Source organism: Myotis daubentonii, chromosome 3, assembly GCF_963259705.1.
Source record: "Myotis daubentonii chromosome 3, mMyoDau2.1, whole genome shotgun sequence".
Taxonomy (NCBI): Eukaryota; Metazoa; Chordata; class Mammalia; order Chiroptera; family Vespertilionidae; genus Myotis; species Myotis daubentonii.
The window spans coordinates 181,624,999-181,644,961 of NC_081842.1; the positions used below are offsets into that span (position 1 = coordinate 181,624,999).

General features: G+C 37.5%; 1 protein-coding gene across 5 annotated transcripts in view; it reads left to right on the plus strand.

Moving 5' to 3' along the window:
• Positions 1–19,963, plus strand: part of USP24 (ubiquitin specific peptidase 24) — a 131,986-nt gene that overhangs the window by 20,691 nt on the left and 91,332 nt on the right. For 4 of the 5 annotated variants that reach the window (XR_009451977.1, XM_059689426.1, XM_059689429.1 and 1 more), the window contains exons 2-7: positions 9,695–9,860; positions 11,827–11,894; positions 16,250–16,393; positions 17,072–17,194; positions 18,172–18,207; positions 18,520–18,585. Coding sequence is in view for 4 of the 5 variants with exons in the window: in XM_059689426.1 (XP_059545409.1) it covers positions 9,695–9,860; positions 11,827–11,894; positions 16,250–16,393; positions 17,072–17,194; positions 18,172–18,207; positions 18,520–18,585 (603 nt within the window). In the remaining variant the exon portion in view is untranslated. The remainder of the gene's footprint in view (positions 1–9,694; positions 9,861–11,826; positions 11,895–16,249; positions 16,394–17,071; positions 17,195–18,171; positions 18,208–18,519; positions 18,586–19,963) is intronic. The other variant, XM_059689427.1, reaches the window with a different exon arrangement.

Below are 19,963 nucleotides of genomic sequence, written 5' to 3' on the forward strand. Positions count from 1 at the left end.
TAAGGCAGTGGTTGCCTAGGAAAGACTTGGGGGCAATTTTTTGAGGTAGAATCATTTGGTATGGTGACCAACGGGTTGGGAAGATGAAACACAGTTTCTGAGATTAGGAATATTAGAGAAGAAACAAATTTGAAGCTGAACACTGAGTTCTGTGTAGATATGATAAATGTAAGTGCCTTTAGGACACCAACGTTGAAGAGTCAGACGGGGAGACAGAAACACTTATCTGAAGCTTGAAGAGAAGTCTGGGCTGCTGTTTATGATGGTGCCTGTTCATTGTAGCTGGCCCCCTACATGGATTAGCTCTCATCTGCATCATAATCCTACAAATAAACACTATTTGTATTTTTTGTTGTTGTTGAGAAAACCAAGGTACATGGAGAGTTTAAGAAGCTTATTCAGGGTCACAGCTAGCAACTGATGGTGACAGAATCAACATTTAGATCTGTCATATAGGAATTTATAGTCAAAGAAATTTCAACAAAATTAAGAATAAAAGATAATTGTTCATGCTACATTACCACTTATTTAGAATTTTAGGCATATCAATGGATTAAGAAATACTAGTGCTTTGGACAAAAAAGAAGTTTTAATTGGTAATCAGTCCTTCCCAAATCTAAGTTTTTTATTTGTTTGTTTTTATGAGAACGTTTTACCTCCATTCTAGAGTGGTGCTTTTTGGGGCTGTGCAATTCTACTAATTTTAGGAGAAGTTGGAATAAGTATGCTTATTCTAGAACCTGAGATTTAAAGAAACCCTGTCTTGAATTCTCATCCCATTCTGAACACATGAATGACTGCTGGTTTTAGGCAGGAGATCATAAGATATACACCTTATTCTGAGTGACTTGTCTTACTTGCGCATGGTTTGCCCATTTAAAAAATGAAGATGATAATACTTGCCTCATGGGGTTTGGCACAACTCCTGATACATAGTAGCTAAGTACTCAGTAGATACATTAATTCTCCTATTGCCACTCACTCCTTTTTCTCTCACCTGAATATATCAAATCCTCTTTACCATCGCTTTCCTTCCTGTTGTTGAAACTGAAGGTCCAATTCAGCTATGTTTTGTTCCTGGCATTAATGATTTGTAAGTGCCAAACCTTCCATCTAAATGAAAGGTTAAATTTTATATGTAAGATATCACCTTTGAATTATAAGACAACTTCTCATGAAAACATTGTTTCCATAATAAATGAATAGCCACCAAGGATTATGAAAGGGACTACAAGAAGTATCAGCCTTCGTAGAAAAGGTAAGAATTCTTCTACTATGTATAACATGGAATGAATATGTATTCCAAGAAAACAATTTGTAGACTTGAGACACTGTGTATTAGTAACTTGAGGACTGCCTGCCCACACTTGTCCCTGTCTCCTTTTTCCAGGAAGAGTATTTTAGGAATCATTTTGTCTAATCTGAAATATCACAAGGAATAGCAGATATACATATAACTATCTCTGAACGCTTTGAAAAATATTTAATAAGACTGAATTTTAAGAATAAAAATTATATTGCCCTAATCAGTTTGGCTCAGTGGATAGAGTGTCAGCCTGCGGACTGAAGGGTCCCAGGTTCGATTCCAATTAAGGGCATGTACCTTGGTTGCGGGCACATCCCCAGTAGGGGGTATGCAGGAGGCAGCTGATCAATGTTTCTCTCTCATCGATGTTTCTAACTCTATCCTTTTCCCTTCCTCTCTGTAAAAAAATCAATAAAATATATTTTTTTAAAAAAGCATAAAAATTATAAATTAATGACTTGGAATTAAATGTTCATGTTTTCATATTTTCTCTTATGCACTTGATATATATGGTACCAATTGTTTATTTTAGATAATAGACAAACCCATTTAAAATCATCATGGAGAAATCAATTTGGCATTTCCACTTTTCTGTACATTAATCAGACATTTAGAAGCTCTTGAGTACATTGCTGGCTAATAAAATAGTTCAACAATTGAATTTAGTATTAAAATAATCTTTAAGTAGCATTTTCAGTCTCTTACCCGTTAAGCTGGATAATTTTCTTTATCTGTATTTGTTGAGTAAATGGGCAGACAGGAACTTATCTCTAAACTAACAGGCAGTATCCACTCCAGTAGGTTTTGCTTCTTTAAACAAAGAAGGCTTATATTTTTGTTGTTAATTCTCACCTGAGGATATTTTTCCATTGATTTTTAGAGGGTGTAGAAGGGAAGGGGAGAGACAGAAAAGTTGATGTGAGAGAGATACATCGATTGGTTGCCTCCCACATGCACCCCTGACCAGGGCCGAGTATCGAGCTTGCAACCAAGGTACCTTGACTGGAATCAAGCCTGTGACCCTTCAGTTCCATGAGCTAACTCTCTCTCCACTGAGTGAAGACTTACATTTTAATAATATATCCTTGTTGAGTTCAAGAGCAAAGGGTTTGTTTTCTTTTTTGAAACTCAATGAAGGTAGTTTTCTAATAAATATTAAATTTATTACTAAAAAGCCCATGTGATGATATTTTAAAGCTCATTTGTAAGGGTTAAGAATATTAAATTGTTTTGTATATTCAACCTGCAGTTAAAATATTGCCTGTATACATTGGTTCATCTGCATTTTTCAATCAGGCAAGTTTTAGATAATGAGTAGTGACATATGTGAACGTGCCTAATTATAAATATAAAAGGTATCATGCAGAAAGATATTTTTGCCAAAATAATCTACATGTTAAATCTAAAGATTTGTGCTAAACTTGAGGGGAGAGGGGGTAAATTCAGACTTTACAATTACAGCATTTATTAATTCTATGAAAAACTTCATTTCCAACTATTAAAAGTCCTAACTTGTCCTTTCAAGTAAGTAAATAGTAAGCCTTATTCTGAATAGTTTGCCAAGTAGATGAAGGGATGACAATCACAACTATTTGAATTCCTAGCCTGTTTCTGACGCTATTAAGTGTCATGGAAGTTACAGAGGCCTTGTTTACGTTTTCATTTGTATCTATGGGCATATGATTACATATTTAAGAAATAGCCCAAATTATGTATCCAACAATGTTAACTGTTTGGATTTGAATCCTAAACTGGTTAATTAGGAAATCATAAATTAATGCATTAGCTCAGCAGTTTTCAACCAGTGTGCCACAAAAAAATTTAAAACATGCAAGTACCTGACTATTTAGTCAGGGGTACTGATCTCTTTTCTCTTAGATTGTCAAGTAAAAAAAAAAAAAAAAAAATGACAATAGCCAGCACAACAGTAGCCGTCCAGTATGAATGAGTAAAAAATAAAACCAATTTTTTTTTGCGTCAGATCAGCAAAAAAGTATTTTCTGATGTGCTGCAGAATTGTGTGTGCCATGAGATGAAAAGAGTTGAGAATCCCTGCATAAGCTCATCTCTTATTTTTTTTGGATGATCAAATACAGGAGATTCAGTGTTAATAGAAATATTTCAGGTTAAAAGTGATATTCAAGAGTTGTTTATGAACTTCTCTTCTGCCTTAGTGATTGCATTATGGTCTCTAACAATTGCTGAATTTACATTAATATTATAAAACATTTTTTAGAAATTAAGTATTTAAAATTTTTAAATGACATTGATGGAATATCATAATGAAAAGTAAAGATATTGCCTCAAGTAGTCAGAAAGGCTGAAAACATTGAGGTTTATTACTTCACATACTTGGAAAAATAAAGTATACTGGTTTTGAAATAACATGCTCTCAAACTTTCTGCCTTAAATATTGTTTTCCTTACACTTCTTTAATTGTGTGCACAGCAGCTGTAGTCTGGCTTGGATTCCCCCCTTCTCTATGTTCACATTGTCCTCTTTAAAGACAAGAATTGGGTCTGGGTCCTTATCTTTGTTCCCAATGTTAAGGCACCTTGTCTGGAACATAGCGAGCTTTTGATAAATGTTTTTCTAATAAATTTTGAATCAGAAATCATTAATGGTTACTTGGGTATCCATTTGAATTTGGTGTCTAATGAGAAAATAGTATATTGCATTCCAGAGTTCTTATTAAAAACCCGACGACAGCTTATATCTCCTGGGAGCTATTTTGTAATAGAACAATTCTGAGCTGCTTTGCATGTTTTCTCTTGCTCAATATGTAATTTTTGCCAAGGACAGGCTCTACTCACGGTGATGACTCAAAATATTAAGCCACCCTAAATATGGATTCATGTCACTGTTTCCTCCTCTTGGGTGATCCCTGTCTCTGTATTGCCAGCACCTTCCTCAGGTGTAATGCTGCTCTGTATCATTCGTTAACCTTGGTATATACATCATGTCTGTTCCCTCCTTTTTCAAGACCAAGAATGTTAGCAGCATGAGATTTTGCACCTTTTGGGTCTTAAATATATTGCTTTTTAAATTGATTCTTTAAAACTGTCTTATGGACATATGTATCATTTTTACTATAAATCATTAGGTACAACTCTCTGTTTTGAGATGCTTAGATAAATATAATGGCCATACCACTTGAATGTGCCTGCTCTTGTCTGAAATTCTTAGATATGTTTATATATTATTCTATGTTTAGTTACTATAATCATCAAATTTATTTTAATTAACCCATTTTTTAAAATAATTGCTTTATTGAGCTATCAGTCACATACCAGAGTTCACCCTTTAAATCAAAGTGTGCATTCGCAGAGTTGTGCAGCCTCACCACTCTTTAATTTTAGAATATTTCATCACCACAAAAAGAAACCTTATGTTTATTAACCATCACTCTCCTTTTCTCCCTTTTCCCATCCTTTGGCAACCACTAGTCTACTTCCTGTGTCAGTGGATATACTAGGTGTACCGGTTAATAATGGCGGATTTTGAAATCAAAGAAAACACGATAATTTCAAGAGAAACATCAGAAGTGCTTTATTCAAAGTAACGTCCATCGCTAGCTACACATTTCCCCATCTTTCAGGTAATTTGTGGAAATTGTCCCAAGAGAACTTTTCTTGTTTTTGAGGCAAACCATTCAGAGGCCCCCATTTTCCACTTCTTCATACGTTTTGAAGTGCTGCTCAGAACGTACACGTGCCATCGATCGGAACAAGTGGTAATCTGAAGGAGCAAGGTCTGGGTGGGTTAATACTTCCCAGGCAAGATCTTTTAATGTGTCTTTAACTGGTTTTGAAGTGTGTGATGGTGCATCATGAAGCAAAATTACTTTGCTGTGTCTTCTGGAACATTCTGGTCGTTTCACAATCAAATGTGGTTCTAATTGACTACTTGTTGTCGGTAGCGATCAGTTTTAATGGTTTCACCTGGTTTTAGAAGCTCATAATACACCATACCTTCCTGATCCCACCAAATGCAGAGCTTGTCTACTTTCCGAAGCGATTTGGCCTTGCAGTCGATGTTGATGGTTGACCTGGATCAACCCATGATTTTGTGCATTTGGGATTCTCAAAATAAATCCACTTTTCATCGCCAGTCACAATTCGATGCCAAAAAGACTTTTGTGCCGTTGAAGCAACATTTTACTGATGACTTTTCGTTTTTCCATTTGTCTTTCATTCAGTTGATGTGGCACCCATTTTCCTTCCTTTAAAATCTTTCCCATTGCTTGTAAATGATCGGAAATTGTTTGCGGAGCAACGTTTAGTCTTTCTGCAAGTTGTTTTTGAGTTTGACATGCATATTCATCCAATAATGCTTGTAATTGTTGCTCTTCAACTTTTTCAGTTGACCTGGATGTTCTTTGTCTTTCACATGGAAATCATCACTTTTAAAGTGTTTAAACCAGCGTTCACAAGTATCTTGAGATGGAGCATGTTCACCATAAGCTTCCTGAAGTATACAATAACTTTTTCTTCAAAATAAATTAATGAATTAAAACTTCCCGTAAATGCTCTTTTTTTGGCATGAAATTCGACATTTTTAAGCGTAAAAATATCTATGATGTTAACACCTTCAGCAAATTTGAAATATGAAGTTTTGAAGCTTGCTGTCAATATAACAAAATAGCATACATATCAAATTGCATATATATCAAATAATGTGTAACTCCATCTATTGAAAAAAATCTGCATTATTAACTGGTACACCTAGTATATGCCACTCAGTGATCCCACTTCTAGGAATATATCCCAAGAAATTAGAAACACCAATCAGAAAGGATATATGCACCCCTATGTTCATAGCAACACAATTTACCATAGCTAAGATTTGGAAACAGCCTAAGTGCCCATCAGCAGATGAATGGATTGAAAAACTGGTATATATACACAATGGAATACTACGCTGTGGTAAAAAAGGACTTCTTACTACTTGTAAAAGCATGGATGGAACTGGAGAGCATTATGCTAAGTGAAATAAGCCAGTCAGAGAAAGATAAATATCACATGATGTCACTTATTTATGGAAAATAATGAACAACATAAACTGATGAACAGATCCAGAGACAGAGAAGCATCGATCGGACCGTCAAACCTCAGAGTGAAGGTGGGGAGGGTGGGGGTAAGGGGAAGAGATCAACCAAAGGACTTGTATGCATGCATGTAAGCCTAACCAATGGACATAGACACCAGGGGGGTGAGGGCATGAGTGGGGGATAGGGGGAGGGCAATGGGAGGATAAAGACACATATGTAATACCTTAATGAATAAAGGGGGGAAAAAGTTATATGACCACCCCCCGTGAATTACCTGGTTAGGAATTTATGTTCAGACTAGGGCAGTGATGGCGAACCTATGAACTCATTTTTTTGGTTGATTTTTCTTTGTTAAATGGCATTTAAATATATAAAATAAATATCAAAAATATAAGTCTTTGTTTTACTATGGTTGCAAATATCAAAAAAGTTCTATATGTGACATGGCACCAGAGTTAAGTTAGGGTTTTTCAAAATGCTGACACGCCGAGCTCAAAAGGTTCGCCATCACTGGACTAGGGGCTCAGTGCACGAATTCGTGCACCTTGAACTGTGGGCTACAAAGCTGTGGTAGGCACGGAGGCGGGTGTTGGCCCATCCTCTGTGCCCCCGCCTGGCCCTTCCTGCAGCAGCCCCCGGTCCCATGTCTGCCGGCTGCCCTGCTCCTGCCACCACCGCTCCCACACACTGACAGCGTCGGCCCCACTCGTACCCGCTGATGGCATGAAACGATTGGGACCAGTGCCAGCAAAGGGTGCGAGCAGAGCCAGCGCCGTCAGTGGGTGTGAGTGGCCTGGCACTGGCAGTGGGTGCAAGAGGCGGCTGCTGACCCCAGTCACCCCTCAGGAGCAGGGTGAGGTAGGGAAGGCTTGAGGGGAAACCGGGGCCAGCAGCTGCTGCTTGCACTTGCTGATGGTGTCGAGCGATTGGGGCCGGCTGCTGACAGCGGGTGCAAGTGGCAGCTTCAGCACCAGCAGTGGGTGCGAGTGGGGCCAGCACCGGCATCAGGTGTGAGCGCTGGGCGGGACCATGGCGTGTGGGAGTAAAGAATTTTCAGTAACCACCAGAGGCTCGCCCTGATGACAGCGACGGTGCCCCTGCTCACCTGCTCCACTATCCCGCCACAGCTGACAGTGCCTCTGTGTTCTGCAAGCACCTCCTGGTGGTCGGTGCACATAGTGACTGGTTGTTCTGCTCTTCAGTCAATTTGCATATTAGGGTTTTATATACAGGCAGTCCTTGAGTTACATCGGACTCGACATACGTCGTTACATTGCTATTTCCCATTTACAGTATTTTTTAAAAAGCTTCGTTATTTCAACGTATGTACATATGTCCTTTATGTTTTATTTATTTACCACAAGTAAGGGTCAGGAATTGTTATCTTTTAAATTTTTTTACTGTTTCACTTCATTGCTGCTGTGTATGTGCTCCATGTGAGTGATGTAGGCGCTTATGTAGGTGGGTTCCAACTTATGGCGAAAATCACATTATGTCGCATTGTAGGAATAGATTTCCAGCGTAACCCGAGGACCTACTGTATATAGATCACCCTGTGAGATTACTTCCCTTAGAACCCCTTTCAGGTCTACACCACTGTAGGTGAGTCCTTAACTCTCTAATAAGAGTTGAAAGCAGCAATTTCAACCGGTGTGCCACAGCATATGCCGCCAGAATTTTAAAGCGTGCGATACCTTGAGTATGTAGTCAGAGGCACTGACCTCTTTTCTTGTAGACTGTCAAATTTAAAAATAACAATAACCAACACAACAATAGCCGCCCGTGTGAATGAATGAAAATTATACCTTTGGTTTACTTAAGTCAGATTGGCAAAATATATAATGTATTTTTTGGAGTGCTGCAGAATTTTAGTAATTAGTTTGTGTGTGCCATGAGATGAAAAAGGTTGAAACTCACTGGTTTAAAGGAGTTTGACATATGTAGTTTGGAAATTCTGGAAAGGCTTCTCTGAAAGAGTATTGGAGGAATGGTGGCGTCTTGGCGGAGCTGTACAGAAGCAGATAGATTTGAGAGAAGTTTAGGTCTAATCCTGGTCTTTGGGGGTGAAGATGGGAGCACGGGTTTTAAGAATGAGTCCCTGGTTCTCAGCTATGAAAGAGGAAATCTTACCTATTGCAACAGCATGGATGGATCTGGGGAGTGTTATGCTAATTGAAATAAGCCAGTCAGAGAAATACAAATACCATATGATTCTACTTGTATGTGGAACCTAATGAACAAAATAAACTTAACAAACAGAATAGAAACAGACTCATAAATACAGAGAACAGACTGACAGCTGTCAGATGGGAGTGGGATTGGGGTACTTGGTGGAAAAGACGAAGGGATTAGGCAAAGAAAAAGACAACTCATAGGTACAGACCTACTATGGTGATCATCAAAGGGAAAGGGGAATTGAGGGGAGGTAGAAGAGAGAAAAGGGGGGATAAATAGTGATAGGAGGCTTGACTTGGGGTGGTGAACACACAATATAATATACAGATGATGTATTATAGAATTGTACACCTGAAACATAGTCTTATTAACCAATGGCACCCCAATAAATTCAATTTAAAAAATCTTGAAATTATCAACAAAAAAAGGGGATGAGTCCTGGTTTCTGGCTGTGCTGCTAAACAGATGTGCCATTCTCTGGAGTATAATGAGAAGAGCCAGAGGTTTGAGAAATAGCATTGAGGTTTGAGAAACTCCAATACTTGATGGCCAGGAAGGGGAGGTTGTACCAGAAGGGGAGATAGAATGGAACCAGCCAGATCCACCAAAGGAGAACAGGGGAGTGTGCTGTCCTGGGAGGTGAGGGGAACGGATCTAGCATATCAAGAAGAGGGAGCAGGCAGAAGAAATTAATCCTTTCAGTGAAGAAAAACAAAACAAAACAGCAAAAATGGGGAGAATAGGATGGCTGCAGGTGAAGGTAGGTTTGCTATTTTATAATGAGAAGGTTCATCTTTGAAGAATGAGATGAGCTTGCCTTCTGAGGGGGAGTAGGAAGGCCACTCTAATAAAGTTTGAGACTACTTTACATAGTCTTGGTCAATTTTGATAAATTTCTCCAGAGATACCTGCTGCCTCCATTCCTCACCACTGACTCACTCCTGACACGACACCAGTAGGGTTTCCATACTCTCCCACAATAGCTGTTACTGTCACCACTGAACTCTATCATTAAATTCAAATTATGAGAAAGAAATTTGGAATCTACACTATTGGTATTATTTATTAGCTTCTATTGATTAAGCATCTGCTCAGTGGTTAAATAAAAAAAATTTAAAGTAGTCACTGTTGGTTTTTTTTTTACCATAATCCCTATTTGTCAGAAGAATGATGAAAATGGAAACTGCTCAGGGGAAGGAATTGAATTCCCTACAACAAACTTATATGAACTGGAAAGCCGTGTTTTGACTGATCATTGGTCCATCCCTTACAAGAGAGAAGAATCACTAGGAAAATGCTTGTTGGCGTCTACCTACCTTGCAAGACTTGGTAAGTTTTCAGACTTCAGAACTCATGAGCAGATTTTTTTGTTTTTTAATAAGAGACCTGACTTTATAATCTTAGAACATTTACTCTATTCTTTGCTTATCCCCTGTAGAATATTTAAAGCTTTGAATTAAATCAACTGTTTTCATCCAGCTCCAATAGAGTGTAAGATTCTTTAAAATATAATTGAAAAAACTTATAAATTGAAATTAACTTTTCCACAGAAGCTTGAAGCACTTTAAAAGTCCCAATTCATTGGCTTTTTATTTTTTAAGAGAAGGTAATATTTATTTAACAGACATTTTGTACTTACGTGTTTGGCACTGTCTTAAGTGCTTTACAAATATTAAACTAGTAGAGTAATAACACTAAGTTGGAAGAATGGGTGTCAATATAAGGAAGCTTCTATAGTATGTTTTAAAGAGAAAATAATTTCTTATTCATATTGAATTCAATTGTAAAGTAAGAATTGGGCCACTGTTATGTGTTTTTTTTCCTCCTTATTAAAAGTGTGCATAGTTTACCACCATGATTAAATATGAGGCACATTAGTAGGTAGGAAATGTTTTCACAGGATTAGATTTAATCCTAATGGGCAATTTTCTGGTACGTTTATTACTGGCTTTTCAGCAGCAACATTTATTAAGTGCCTATTAGGATGTAGATACTGTGATAGGCAGTGGTTCCGAAAAAAGAAAATGTGTTCAGCATGCATTCACTTAGCAAGTTATCACTTACTGTGTGCCAGGCACCATTCTGTGCATTTTGTTACACAGTTAATCAGTTTGTTTTAAGGAAGAAGAGTGATTTTGGGCATTTATTGAGAATATTTATATTTTATAGAGCTGTTTAGGAAAGTAATGGTAAGTAGTTAGTGTTTGGTTTTATTAGTTACAAGTGGCCCACTGCATGTCCCTAACTGCCTCTGCCTGCCTGCCTAATCTTGCCCCCAACTGCCTCTGACTGCCTGATCACCCCTAACTGCCCTCCCCTGCCAGCCTGATCTCACCCCCAACTGCCCTCCTTTGACAGCTTGATATTGCCCCCAACTGCCCTCCCATGCCAGCCTGGTTGTCCCCAACTGCCCTCCCCTGGCAGCCTGATCTTGCCCCCAGCTACCCTCTCCTGCCAGCCTGATCTCGCTCCCAATGGCCCTCCCGTGCCAGCCAACTTGGTTCTGATTGGTCAGTTTCTATGCCATTCAGCATCAAAAGCTCTGCCTCCTAGGCAGCCATTGGCTCCTCACAGTTCACCCAGATTTGGTTCTGATTGGTCTGTTTCTATGCCAGCCAGCATCTCTGGCCTATCTCTGGGCCTGATCAGAGAGGTGGGGCTGATCAGTAGCCCCTGCGGAGACCTGGAGAAAAAGAGAGAGACATGGCTACTGGCAAAGCCCGGAGAGAAGGAGAGGCAAGGGCTGATCAACAGCTGCCACGGAGGCTGCGGATCAGACCCTGCCTCTCTCTCTGGGCCTGATCCACAGCCTCCTCGGCAGTCAGTGCTGGGTCGCTGCGCCCACACCCGCAGCAGTTAGTGCTGGGTCACCACAGCAACCCAGCACTGACTGCAGGACTGACTTCTGGTGTTCAGTTGAGCCTTTGGTAGGACTTACGGACCCTGGGTTTTTACATATTACGATTTAATCAGGTCATTTGAAGTTACTCTGACATGGAAACATAAGTTCAACCATTTCAGTTCTAATTAATATTTATTTATTATACTATTTAACAAGTATATATTAATAATAAGTAAAAAATAAATATATTGTGGTACTAATAAATAAATTAATACTGTGATTGTTTCTCAGCCTGTTCCTTCATCAGAATGTATACATTCTGCTTTTAATAATCCCTTAAGAATCAAGGTTTCTATCATAAATAGTTCCAGATGTATGAATTTGAAATGGTACATATGGCCTCTACAAACTACTTAAAAATCTAAGGCATATTTTTTCATTTATTTTACTAAGGTCTTTCCGAGTCTGATGAGAATTGTAAAAGATTTATGGATAGGTGTATGCCTGAAGCATTTAAAAAGGTAAGAAATATGTGCTCAGCTGATTTATTTTGTGCTGGGGTTGAAATTGAACAGGCTTTTTGTTTTAGTTTTTTATGTGTGAGACCAGTTTATGAATCTTGTTCAACTGAGGAATCCTCTAATATGAAAAAAGTAGCTGTAAATTTGGGGCTTATAAATGATTTGCTTCTTTTGTATTTAATTGCTTGCACATGTCTTTGGTTGACTATCACTTCTGCTATTTAATTGTTAAGGTTAAAATATTATACTAGGAAATTAGACATCTTACTAAACTAAGGATTGTGGCACTTAGGAAGATAATATTTATCAGAATACAAGCCATTTTATACTTATTTTACTGAGGTAGAAGCAGATGTTTTAAACTATAGAAAGTTTGACTGAATTGAGTATTCTTGCTGGCAGAATGACATGCGGATGACAGCATCTGTGTGGGATAGAGTGATAATAGGAGACCACAGGACTTGTTTTTCTAACTCAAGGAAGGAAGATTCCCTTTTCAGGATGAGTCCTGAATTCCCACAAGAACCGGGGCAATGTCATCGACACTGTAGTTTTCCCCAGCGTGTAGCCAGTGCTGAGCTCAAAGAAAAGATTTAGTAAATCTTTGTTGAAAGAATAAATGAGCCCTAGCTGTTTGTCTCAGTGGATAGAGCGTTGGCCTGTGGACTAAAGATCCCGGGTTTGATTCTGTTCAAGGGCACATGCCTGGGTTGTGAGCTTGATCCCTGGTGGGGGGAAGAGCAAGAGGCAGCTGATCGATTATTCTCATCATTCATGTTTCTATATCTCCCTCTCCCTTCCTCTCTGAAATCAATAAAAATATATTTTTTAAAAAAAGAATAAACAAGTCTCCTGCTGTCTGGTACTTCTGGGTTTTGGCAACCATTTTTGTCTCATGCAAGTAAATCACTACAACTACAGATGGGTAAAGTTTAAACCCAGTGAAATAAACTGTTCATTTGCAAACTATTATTCTCATCTGCATCTTGACAGATAGACTCTCCTTTGATTCACGACTTAAAAAATAACAAAATTAATTATAGGAACAAAAAATAGCTTTGTCTTTGAAAAAGGGAAGAAATCTTTAAAATTGTCATTCGGCCCTAGCTGGTTTTGCTCAGTGGATAGAGCATCAGCCTGTGGACTGAGGGGTCCCAGGTTTGATTCTGGTCAAGGGCACATGCCTGGGTTGTGAACTTGATCCCCAGTAGGGGGTGTGCAAGAGGCAGCCAATCAGTGATTCTCATCATTGATGTTTCTATCTCTCTACCTCCCCCTTCCTCTCTGAAATCAATAAAAATATATCTAAAAAATAAATAAGTCATTCAGTTAGGGATTATTTGCAATGAGAATTTATCTTCATTTTGGATGAATTCATCGACCAATTTGTAGTTTAAAATTATTTTAAGTTTTTAAAAATTCTTGTAAGAATCAGGGTAGTAGTGTAACAAACTGTGAGACATCTATAATAATAAAAGTGTAATATGCTAATTAAACCAGACAGCCAAAAGACCCTCCCAACGTCCTTCTGGATGAAGCCAGGGCTGTGAGGGCCGAGGCAAGCCACAGAGGCAAGCTGCCTCAGCTGTGAGTGCCAAGCCCCTTGCACGAATTTTGTGCATCGGGCCTCTAGTATAATACATGCCTACATTTACAGAGACAGAAAAATGCAAGTTTCTTCAGTTATGGAAAGGATTTATTAGCATAAGGAAAGGACCTTTAGGTTGATGATCTCCAGATCCAGAGAGCCCTGTCAATTCCTAGCAAGTTGCATTTTTGGAATATAATACTCTAATTCTATACAGAGATGCTTCAGAGGACTGTTTTATATTATGCCCTCAGCTGTTGGTACTAGTATAACAAATGATCAGCGGGTTGTTTGGGGGTTTCTCTGTAAAACTGTGAGCACAAGGGCACCCTGCGTTGTATTGTTCATGGTTGTTTATGTAAAATGCCTGTTAAATTTCTTTAGTGTTTAGAACTTTAAAAAAGATTCTCCTCCCATCACTAGGGCATGCTTTCCTTTATTAAATCGGAAGAGCTACAGAATTCTGTGTGCCTTTAGACTTGGCTGCCGGGAAACTCGGAGTGTTTTATATAATTGGTCTTGGTTTCCTTAGCTGTGTTTTCTGGTATGATGACTCTCCTTCTGACCCACTTCTCTAGGGTTTTCTTATAAGCTGCCTGAAATTTTTTAGAAGGGTATAAGTAATTAATAAGCACTGTATGAATAAGATGCACAAAAGGAGCTTGGTTGTCATTTCTGCTTTCTTCACCTTACTCCTTCAGGCCAGCCTGGATTCTTTACTAGTATATTGAGGCATGGGGAAAAATGTAGGTGTAGCCATAGTGCACAGGTATGCATCTTCCCCACCAGGGGCTGCCTGTCCCTCCCCATCTCTTCTGGAAGACAGAACTTCATTTTCCAATTAAAAACTGAATACATACCGCGCCCGGCTAGCTCAGTCGGTAGAGCATGAGACTCTTAAACTGAATACATGAGATGGCAACAGAGAGAATAGTGCTTAATCCACCTACTTTTTTTTGTTATTGTCACTGTGAAGCTTCTCAAATGTTAATCTCTGCTGCTTTAACTTTTAAATATAAGAAGACTATATAGGCAAGCAAAAAAACACTCCTTGGTTTATATAAAAATCGGTCTTATGATTATTGTTCATTTGAGCAAATAGTGCAACTAATTGGAATGTCAAAAATCTGGAACTAAGGTTTTCTTTTCCTCTGCAGCTAAAGAAGTTTGACCTCTCTTAGGCTGCTTTTGTTAAGAGCTTCTTAATGTGGCCACGATTAAATTTTTATTGCACTGTATTTTCTCTCTGAAGGGAAATCTTATGCAAACATGAAATCACTGTATCAATTTACCATTATTTTAATAAGCTAAATCCTTTGAGTTCTCATTCCCTCTTCTAGCCATTGTTTCTGAATTAGACTCCCTCAAGGAATAGAATACTGAAGATTGGGGGAATTCATTAATGATGATTTTAGATTCATCTATGTGCCAGTTCCCTCTTTTTAACAAATGTAAGATGCTGAGTATAAGATGCACCATTGTTTTATATTTTATGCTTATATTTAAGAAAAAGAGCTACAAAATAAACAATACTGCAGTGCCTTATCACTTAGAGCTATTTTGATTTACTTAAACATTTTTTAAAGTTGAATATTACTTTTATACAAACCAAAAAGAGAAATGGCAAGCAAAATAAACTGGTAAGGTATTTCTAAATATTTTTTCACATTCAGAATCCTGTTGTAATCTGATCAGCAGGTGGGAAGATGCAGCCCTGTTTCTGAGATATAAACAATCATAAAAAGAATGTGTACGTTAGAATCCATGAAATATGAAATTCATTTCTTAGACTCCAGGAATATTGGTTAATGGTTATCTCCAAGCTAAATTAATAATAATACCTCACAATTTGTAAAATACTTTCACATTAGTTACATCCTTTGATAATCATAACATCTGTGTAAAGTTGGTAGGAACTTTCCTCTTTAGAGATGAGAGAACTAACTGAGCCTTTGAAAACGTTGGTACATTTGTCCAAGGCCACACAGCTAGAAAACACAGTATCAGGAGTTGATCTATTTGCTCTAAGCCACTTAACCTTTTCTAGTAATATTGAAAAGTACAGGAGCAAATTAAACTTTTTTTAACTAACTTCTTTAATATAAGGCAGTGGTTCTCAACCTTCTGGCCCTTTAAATACAGTTCCTCATGTTGTGACCCAATCATAAAATTATTTTCGTTGCTACTTCATAAGTGTAATGTCGCTACTGTTATGAATCCTAATGTAAATATCTGATATGCAGGATGGTCTTAGGCAACCCCTGTGAAAGGGTTGTTTGACTGCCAAAGGGGTCGCGACCCACAGGTTGAGAACCGCTGATGTAAGGGAATTAAAGTTCAAAAACAAAACTCAGTGTTGACTGAAATACATGAATGAGTAGATGGACTACAGCTATGGGTCTTTTTTAAAATGTTTATTTTATTATTTTTTTTAAATTTTCTTTATTGATTAAGGTATTACGTATGTGTCCCTATCCCCTCCCCACCCATCCCCTCACCCCCCTGATGTCTGTATTCATTGGTTATGCTTATGTGCATGTGTACAAGTCCTTTGGTTGATCTCTCCCTCTTCCCCCCAACCTCCCCTGCCTTCCCAGCAGATGAGTGGATTAAAAAACTGTGGTACAGCTTTGGGTCTTTTAAAACAAATCATCTGCATAAAAAGTATTATGCTAATAATCTCTTGATTATTTGAGACTGAATTAATAAACTGTTGACTTTTTTCCTTTTCAAATTAGACTCTAAAGTGTCCTTCATGTTTTTGTAGCTCCTAACATCAAGTGCTGTTCACAAGTGGGGTACTGAAATTCATGAAGGGATCTACAACATGTTGATGCTCTTAATAGAACTGGTTGCAGAGAGAATAAAACAAGATCCAATTCCCATTGGTCTCCTGGGTGTGCTTACAATGGTATAGTATCTCCAAAATATGAAGTGCTTTGTTTTATATTTTGTTTAACATACCTACTATCCAATGACTTGTACTTAATGAGTGACGATATCATCATTGAAGATATTAACTTAGCTGTTAGGATCCTTGCTTTTTATTTTGAAAGCAGAGCAACCATTCTGTTTTCACTTTTAAAGAAATTCCTTTCTAATTTTAGTAGTTTTTTTTCAGTTCTTAGAATGATTAAATATCTTTCCTTATGTCTCCCTGGTTATTTACGGCATAAATACTTTCACATAGGGTGTTCGTGTAGTTTGCTTTCTGGCCTTTTTCCCTGACCAGCAATAGTAGTGCATGAAGAAGGAATGCTCTTGTTTACCCTCCTAACTTCTGTCTTCACTGCCTTTCTGCTCAGCTCTGTCTGTGGCAGCCCTAGGATATCTTGAACATTGATACCCCCTTGCTTGAATCAGCCTGTTACCTCCTTCTCTTCCCTCACAGCAAATGTTGAACAGGACAGGAGAACACCACTTTAGTCATTTGTTCCTCTGCATCAGCTAAAGAGTATGCTTTGTGAGGATACTTGTAAGATTCCGTTAATAAAGGAGCCCAAGGCTGTATTTTTATCTTTTCTAATGCTAATATGTGTTGCTATAGAAATAAATAATAATAATGTTTCTGTGTTCTCTTTGAATCTAGGCTTTCAATCCTGATAATGAATACCATTTTAAAAACAGAATGAAAGTGTCTCAAAGGAATTGGGCAGAAGTGTTCGGAGAGGGAAATATGTTTGCTATCTCACCTGTATCTACTTTCCAAAAGGTAAACATAATTTTGTTTCATCTTTTATTGAGAAATGTATTGAAAAAGGTTTCTGTACTGTAAAAGTAACAGTTTACACAGAAGAGTTAAAACAGTCTATGAAAAATGACAAATATTCCATATGACTCACAAAATTGCTGACCTTTCTCTTTTTTTTAGATATTCTATATTTTTCCATAGATGTTAACTAACGTCATGAAGAATTTTATGGACTTGAAGTGATGTTGAGTGAAATGAGAAATGACTGCATAACATCAGTGCCCTCCCTGTTTACTGAATTATCAGAACCCCAGTTTAATAGCTGTCCCAGTTCCTTATTTGAAATCATTTGAATTGACTAATTATACCTAGAAAAAATAATTTAGTAGTTTCATGTATAATTTTCTTTTAAACTCCATAAGCATTAACAGTTTTGTTTTCAGGTACAGAACCCATATCTTTATATCTTCCAAGTCCTACAATGTGTGAATAGCGTTATATCCACAAGGAGAACATAATTTAAACAATCCCTTGATGAAATAACTGTTTGTTAAGAAACAGTTGAAAGAAGTCAAGTTAGTAGATAAAAACTTGTCCATTGCTTTAGCAGAATAGAGGTTCTTTATCAGAAGTAGAGGTTTGGAAGTAAATGTTCAATCATTTATTGGCCATATACTGTGTCTGACATTATTCTATGTTTTGGAGATATAAATTAAAAGGCCATTTTTCTTAATATAAGGAGTAATAAAACATGATTGATAACTTAAAGCGTAGCGGAAGAAATACGAAAACAAAAAATTACTTATAACAAACAGTAAGTACAGTTATAATACAGACTTAGAGACTCCTAAAATTATATACAGTTATGTCAGAGCCTTTCAAAATATTTTTCAGATTTTAATACATGTTTATCCAGTATTTTTTAGAATAAAAGAAATATAAGAGTTCATCGGAACTTTTTATATTGCCATCTCAATTTCTATTTTCTTTTCTCATAGGAACCTCATGGATGGGTTGTGGATTTGGTAAACAAGGTATACAACTTTTATTAATGACTTACTTTTCATGTTCTAATAAAATTTCCTGGAATTTAGTATATTAAGTAGATGACAACTAGAGAGAATAATCAGAATTTTTTCCTAGGGAGACAGGTTTTATAGTCCCTTCCTCTTTTTTATGCATGATGTTTATCCAGGTGGACACCAGCCTTAGGACTCAGCATATCTCCTGCAGTGAGTGTGTCACAGGGGCATAGAGTGCATTGATAGAGTAGAACATTAGCCTTAATTCCTTGCTTAAAATATTAATGTGTGGCATTTTAAAATGAACTTGTACCTTCTTTCCAGTTTGGAGAATTGGGTGGATTTGCAGCAATTCAAGCTAAGCTCCGTTCAGAAGATATAGAACTTGGGGTAAGTTAAGCCCCTACATGTGCCTGATGTGGAAGTTCACTTTATATTTGTGTTGTTATGTAAACAAGGGACATGACCTGGACACATAAATTAAATGTTACAGTATAATATAGTCTTTACAGAGCCGGCTTCCATGGTTTTGATAACCATAGAAATGCTTACTCTTATTCATAACAACCAAATTTCAATATAGGGTGTTATTTCATTAATTGCCCTTTACATAATGGTATTTTTCTCTTAATTTGTGATGGCTACATGCAATTTTCTTATTATTTAAGGACAATTGGTATATGTGGCAAGTATTTTGTGTACATAACAATTTTATGCCTCAGTTAAATCAATTTATTTCATAGAATCAGGCACAAATAAAATACTTTAAGGTTGTATAGTAAGCTTTTTGGTGTTACAGCGATGCATAGATAACAGAGGGCTGTAAAAGGAGCTGAGAATCATCCCTCAGGTGCAACACCATTATCTTTTCATGTCAACTTCATTTTCTCAAAAAAATTTAACCTTGTGGTTAGGGAAATAATTTAATCTTTAATTTTGCACAGACTGCTGACCTGTTCATAGCTGAGAGCACTTTATTCTGTTCTCTAGGTAATTAGTCATTCAATTAAAAACAACTTATGTAGCCCTGGCCAGTTTTGCTCAATGGTTAGAGGGTCACAGATTTGATTCCTAGTCAAGGGCACGTACCTTGGTTATGGGTTCCCTAGCCCTTGTAGGGGTTTGTGAGGGAGGCATCTAATTGATGTCTCTCTCTCTCACACATCGATGTCTTCCTTTCTCTCTCTCCTCCTCTCCCCTCCCTTCCACTCTCTCTGAAAATCAATGGAAAAAATATCCTCAGATGAGGATTAAACAAACAAACAAACACTTACGTACTTCCCATGTATAAGACACTGTGCTAGCTACTGTAAATAGATCAGAGCAGAAAATTATATGTAAAATTATATGCCTAAGTGATGCAAATTGTGGTTAGAGTAACAGTTATTTCTGTGGGACCATGACTAATCTTTGCATGAGGGACATAACAGTCAAGGAAAAAGACTGATGTTATGGTTGGTAATAGACTGAGCCTTGCTTGCCACGCACTGTTTGTCCTTAAAGATCAGATGTCTGCCAGATCATAAGTACTTCCACTGACCCTGATCAGGAAGCCTCTTCCACCTTCCCTGAGCATTAGCTAGGTTGTTGGGCTGTTGTTTTATCCCCATTGAATAAAGTATGTTAGAAATGACTGTTGACCAGGAAGATAATAGGTAGTGATTTTATAAAGCAAAAACAAAACAAACCTGTTAAGATAGAGGGTTTTATTCAGCTGATATCAGAAATTTAACTTCATTTTTTTAAAAAGGTTAACACAGCCCTGGCT